The 6,114-nt window shown below is 54.7% G+C and overlaps 1 protein-coding gene across 1 annotated transcript in view; it reads right to left on the bottom strand.

Moving 5' to 3' along the window:
- Positions 1–217: 217 nt before the first annotated feature.
- LOC308148456 (arf-GAP with GTPase, ANK repeat and PH domain-containing protein 3-like) overlaps positions 218–6,114 on the bottom strand; it is a 19,824-nt gene continuing 13,927 nt past the window's right edge. The window contains exons 2-9 of the mRNA XM_080521920.1: positions 5,223–5,281; positions 4,128–4,215; positions 3,914–3,999; positions 2,324–2,465; positions 2,092–2,226; positions 855–982; positions 600–755; positions 218–284 (exon numbers count right to left, since the gene is read on the bottom strand). Of these exons, the coding sequence (XP_080378046.1) occupies positions 267–284; positions 600–755; positions 855–982; positions 2,092–2,226; positions 2,324–2,465; positions 3,914–3,999; positions 4,128–4,215; positions 5,223–5,281 (812 nt within the window). The 3' untranslated portion in view covers positions 218–266. The remainder of the gene's footprint in view (positions 285–599; positions 756–854; positions 983–2,091; positions 2,227–2,323; positions 2,466–3,913; positions 4,000–4,127; positions 4,216–5,222; positions 5,282–6,114) is intronic.

Here is a 6,114-nt window from a genome sequence, read left to right as displayed (position 1 = left end):
TAAATCAGTGGGGGGTGGGGGGGTCTGAGAGGGGCAGTTAGGGCACTTTCTGGGCTGTTGAAGCATTATTAGCAGCATGTCAACAGGCCACAGGCTCAGGAGGAGGAGGAGCAGGAGGAGGAGGAGGAGCAGGAAGAAGAGGAGGGGCAGGATCAGGGGTGGGGGTGGGGGTGTGGGGGTGTGTGTGGGGGGGGGGGGGGGGGGGGTCTGGTTTAGCAGGGCCGGGGGCAGGAGGAGTGGGAGGGGCAGTTTGATGGTGCCGTAAGTCACTGCAAAGAAAGGATCTATCAAAATAAGAGGGAGGGGGGGAGGGAGGAGGGAGGGGGGGGAGGGAGGAGGGAGGGAGGAGGGAGGGAGGGGGGGGGAGAGGTTTAGACAGACGGCCTGAGTTCATCCAATCCAATCTGCTGCTCCACATCATGCTGGAGCAGCTGAGCGTCCTGCGCTCCTTGTGTGCGGCGCCGCCCGGCGCCTGCAGGGGGCGGCAGAGGCCAGGCGCCGCGCCGCGCCGCCCGGCGCCCTCTGCTGGCCGCGGCGCCACAACGCAGGCCCTAGTAGTGCGAGTGGGAGGTGCTCTGCATCAGCTGCCGCACACTTACCGTGAAGATGTTGGAGCGGCGCTTGGACTGCTTGCGGATCGGCGTGGGCGTGTTGGAGGCGGCGATCGTCTCGATGCGCATCTCCCGCTGGCCGATGCTCGGCGTGGAGGGCACGGAGGACGAGTAGTCGCTGAACGCTCCTCCGCCATTGGCCGCCTGGGGGTAGGGAGGAAAGGAGGAAGAAGTAGGAGAAGGAGGCAGGATTCATCAGTTCATGAAGACAGACTCGCCAGCGCCCCCTGCCTCCCGCTCTACCTGGTTCATGTGAACCGACGGCAGCGACGCCGTCGGCACCGAGGAGTGGCTGGGGGAGTTGGGCAGAGATTTACAAGGTCCGATGGACAACTGCTGCTTTTTCCTCATGGCCACCACCTTCTGAGCAACTGGGGGGAGAGAGAGAGAGAGAGAGAGAGAGAGAGAGAGAGAGGGAGAGAGGGGGAGAGAGAGGGAGAGAGGGTGGGGAGGTTTATTGACATGTCGGTGCTCTACTGCCCCCCGGTGTTCAGACGAGGTGCAGACGCTCCTCTCAGTTACCGGAGGCGGAGATTCAGCAGGAGCCGGACGCTGCTGACCACAAGGAGAACAAGGCTCCTGATGTCACAAGGGCTTTTGTTCTGCGTTGTTTCCACAAGAAGTGGGACTACCGGCGTACTGCAGTGGGACCGCAGCTGGACCATACCGGACCTGAACACCTCTAGATCCCTGAACGCCTTGAGGTCCCTGAACGCCTCGATGTCCCTGAACGCCTCGATGTCCCTGAACGCCTCGATGTCCCTGAACGTCTTGAGGTCCCTGAACGTCTCGAGGTCCCTGAACATCTTGAGGTCCCCGAACGTCTTGAGGTCCCTGAACGCCTCGATGTCCCTGAACGCCTCGATGTCCCTGAACGCCTCGATGTCCCTGAACGTCTTGAGGTCCCTGAACGTCTCGAGGTCCCTGAACGTCTTGAGGTCCCTGAACGTCTTGAGGTCCCTGAACGTCTCGAGGTCCCTGAACGCCTCTAGGTCCGTGAAAGCTTGGAGCTCCCTGAACACCTTGAGGTCCCTGAACGCCTCTAGGTCCCTGAACACCTGGAGCTCCCTGAATGCCTCAAGGTCCCTGAACGCCTCAAGGTCCCTGAACACCTGGAGCTCCCTGAACACCTTGAGGTCCCTGAACACCTTGAGGTCCCTGAACACCTGGAGCTCCCTGAACACCTTGAGCTCCTGAATGCCTCAAGGTCCCTGAACGCCTCTAGGTCACTGAACACCTGGAGCTCCCTGAACACCTTGAGCTCCCTGAACGCCTCAAGGTCCCTGAACGCCTCGATGTCCCTGAACGCCTCGATGTCCCTGAACGTCTTGAGGTCCCTGAACGCCTTGAGGTCCCTGAACGTCTCGAGGTCCCTGAACGCCTGGAACTCTCTGAACGCTTTAAGTTCCCTGAACGCCTCGAGGTCCTTGAACACCTGCAGCTCCCTGAACACCTCAAGGTCCCTGAAGGTCCGTCTCACCGTCCTGGAAGACTCGCTCCACGTTCAGCCCGTAGGTGGAGCATGTCTCGTAGTACGTGCAGCGCTTCAGGTCGTTGGACAGTTTTCTGGCTCGAGAGTCGTCAATGACTCGGGGGTTGGCGGCACTGATCGCATCTGACAGGGAAACAAAAAGATTATATACATAGAGCGATGTGGGGGGTGGGGGGACTGAGGGACAGGAGGGAGGGGATGAGGTGACGGGGGTACTCACCCTGAGTTCCCACCAGCACCATGGGCACCTCGGCCGTGTTTCTGTAGCTGGACAGACGCTGGAAGTAGTTGTAGACTGTCTGGAAGCTGATCTCGTCCTCCAGACTGAAGACAAAGACCACTGCGTCCACCCAGGCTGCAAACTGGGGGGGGGAGGGGGGGGGGGGGGGGGGTCAGGGACTGAAGACAGAACCTAGCAACACCGAGCTACCACCGGTGATGTGAAGACTTCCTAAAGACTAAAGATTTCATGGATCGGACCAGACATCCAAGATTGGATCAAAGACTTCCTGGATCGGATCAAAGACTTCCTGGATCGGATCAAAGACTTCTTAGATTGGATCAAAGACTTGCTGGATTGGATCAAAGACTTCCTGGATCGGACCAAAACTACGGTTTATGTTCAAAACAATGAGAAGGATCCCGATGGACCATATTTCTATTAACTATATTCACATTACAGCTTCTGAAGAACTTTTCTGCCATCGTCACTAAGCTTCAGCTTTTCATCAGTTTTCCTTCATTGTTTTAGGAATTCTTTTTTTAATGAACGTTTAAACCGAGATCTGTCATCCAACTAGTTCCAGTCCAGACGTCGAACAAGCCGGAACTTTTTCTTTATTTCTTTGTGTGTGAAAGTGATCCTCTGCTGGGACCTGCACCTTTACCTGCCCAGGTGCTTCTGGTCCTCCTGCATCTTCACCTCCTTGGGTACAGGAGGGCCAGCAACACCCCTGGATGAAGTCGGTGTGACGGTTGGAGTTCGGGTGAAGTTGGTGTGTGACAGTTGTAGTTTGAATGAAGTTGGTGTGTGACAGTTGTAGCTCGGGTGAAGTTGGTGTGTGATGGTTGTAGTTCGGGTGAAGTTGGTGGGACGGTTGTAGTTCGGGTGAAGTTGGTGTGTGAAGGTTGTAGTTTGAATGAAGTTGGTGTGTGACAGTTGTAGCTCGGGTAAAGTTGGTGTGTGACGGTTGTAGTTCGGGTGAAGTTGGTGTGTGATGGTTGTAGTTCGGGTGAAGTTGGTGGGACGGTTGTAGTTCGGGTGAAGTTGGTGTGTGATGGTTGTAGTTCGGGTGAAGTTGGTGGGACGGTTGTAGTTCGGGTGAAGTTGGTGTGTGATGGTTGTAGTTCGGGTGAAGTTGGTGGGACGGTTGTAGTTCGGGTGAAGTTGGTGTGTGATGGTTGTAGTTCGGGTGAAGTTGGTGTGTGACGGTTGTAGTTCGGGTGAAGTTGGTGTGTGAAGGTTGTAGTTTGAATGAAGTTGGTGTGTGACAGTTGTAGCTCGGGTAAAGTTGGTGTGTGACGGTTGTAGTTCGGGTGAAGTTGGTGTGTGATGGTTGTAGTTCGGGTGAAGTTGGTGTGTGATGGTTGTAGGCCGGGTGAAGTTGGTGGGACGGTTGTAGTTCGGGTGAAGTTGGTGTGTGATGGTTGTAGTTCGGGTGAAGTTGGTGTGTGACGGTTGTAGTTCGGGTGAAGTTGGTGTGTGATGGTTGTAGGCCAGGTGAAGTTGGTGGGACGGTTGTAGTTCGGGTGAAGTTGGTGTGTGATGGTTGTAGTTCGGGTGAAGTTGGTGTGTGACTGAACGTGGTACCTGCAGCTCCGGAGGTCCTCCCTCGTCCCGGATCAGTAGTAAGTAGCTCTGCCCATCAACCACGATCTCCTTCTTGAAACGACCACCTGGGGGCGACACTGGGTTAGTCCCCCGTCCACCAACATGGAGACACTTCTTAGCGAGGAGCTCTACCACCAGGAGCTCCACCACCAGGAGCTCCACCACCAGGAGCTCCACCACCACACACACATACCTTCAGGAGACTCCTCCTGGACATACGTCCCAGTCAGGTATCGGTGCACCAAGGCCGACTTCCCACTGGACAGATTACCCACAATGCCCTGGGAAAACAACACGGCGTCAGTAGAACTCCCAGCATGCCTTGCTCCTCCTCACTCAGAACAATACATCAGATTAAAAACTGTTAAACCTGTTAAACTGTTAACTTGTTAAAACTAACTGAGCTTCTAACATGGTTCAGGTTCTCTGTCCTCAGACCAGACGATTCTGCCCTCACAGGTGGGCGGGGCCCGGTAGAGCCCCCGTCCAATCACAGAGCAGCGTCTTGTTTCCGTCTCACAGGGTGACCTCTGACCCCCAGCATAGCAGGAGATGACTGTACCAGTGGTCTGGTCCTGGAACCAGGAGACGCACTGTGACAGTGGTCTGGTCCTGGAACCAGGAGACGGACTGTGACAGTGGTCTGGTCCAGGAACCAGGAGACGGACTGTACCAGTGGTCTGGTCCAGGAACCAGGAGACGGACTGTAACAGTGGTCTGGTCCAGGAACCAGGAGACGGACTGTGACAGTGGTCTGGTCCTGGAACCAGGAGACGGACTGTACCAGTGGTCTGGTCCTGGAACCAGGAGACGGACTGTACCAGTGGTCTGGTCCAGGAACCAGGAGACGGACTGTACCAGTAGTCTGGTCCTGGAATCAGGAGACGGACTGTGACAGTGGTCTGGTCCAGGAACCAGGAGACGGACTGTACCAGTGGTCTGGTCCTGGAACCAGGAGACGAACTGTGACAGTGGTCTGGTCCTGGAACCAGGAGACGGACTGTAACAGTGGTCTGGTCCAGGAACCAGGAGACGGACTGTGACAGTGGTCTGGTCCAGGAACCAGGAGACGGACTGTACCAGTGGTCTGGTCCTGGAACTGCGTTGTGGCTCCTCCTACCAGACCTTTCGTCAGTTTCTAGGTACCTCAACGGAGGGCCGACAGAAAATGTAACCGGTGGTTCCGGTGGTTCCCGCCCCTCCCTGCCCCATCACACCCCACCTAGTCCCGCCCCCCCCCCCCCTCCAGCAAGGAGGGACCGCAGCCTTTGAAGCGACAGTAACTCACCACTTTGAGCTCCGGCACCGAGCGGCTCAGCGTCCACTCCTGACTGTTGACGAAGGAATCTGGAAGGAGAAGAGATGAAAGGGTTCAAATGAGGAGCCACACCCCCCCTGACGTTACAAAGCCTCAGAACCACTTTGATCTAAACCAGGACCAAACACCAGCAACAACCTGGCAACAGACCAGGAAGCAAAACAGCAACCCAATCCAACAATCCAACTTGGTGGTTTTATTTTGACAGTCACCGTAATAACAATCCAACTTGGTTCTTTTATTTTGACAGTCACCGTAATAACAGTCCAACTTGGTGGTTTTATTTTGACAGTCACCGTAATAACAGTCCAACTTGGTGGTTTTATTTTGACAGTCACCGTAATAACAATCCAACTTGGTGGTTTTATTTTGACAGTCACCGTAATAACAATCCAACTTGGTGGTTTTATTTTGACAGTCACCGTAATAACAGTCCAACTTGGTAGTTTTATTTTGACAGTCACCGTAATAACAGTCCAACTTGGTTCTTTTATTTTGACAGTCACCATAATAACAATCCAGGATTGCATCAAGCTTTCAATTTGAAAATGTCCCAGAATGCATTTGGGCAGCCGCAGGGGTCAGTGATGCTCAGAGGATACGGGCGTCTTTGTTACTGCCTGTTTCCTGTTTACAGCTCAGTGGCCAGCTGAACACTGTGTGTGTGTGTGTGTGTGTGTGTGTGTGTGTGTGTGTGTGTGTGTGTGTGTGTGTGTGTGTGTGTGTGTGTGTGTGTGTGTGTGTGTGTGTGTGTGTGACTTTCCCACTGACACAAATTACAGTCTTCATCTGTGCAATCAGCAATTCCCCTCTGATGATGTCACAGCCGGGTGAACTGAGCCGCACTGTAATCTCATTACAT

Source organism: Blennius ocellaris (genome assembly GCF_963422515.1).
Source record: "Blennius ocellaris genome assembly, contig: SCAFFOLD_184, whole genome shotgun sequence".
Classification (NCBI taxonomy): domain Eukaryota; kingdom Metazoa; phylum Chordata; class Actinopteri; order Blenniiformes; family Blenniidae; genus Blennius; species Blennius ocellaris.
Note: the sequence above shows the minus strand (reverse complement) of the source record. Positions and strands in the feature narration are given on the sequence as shown.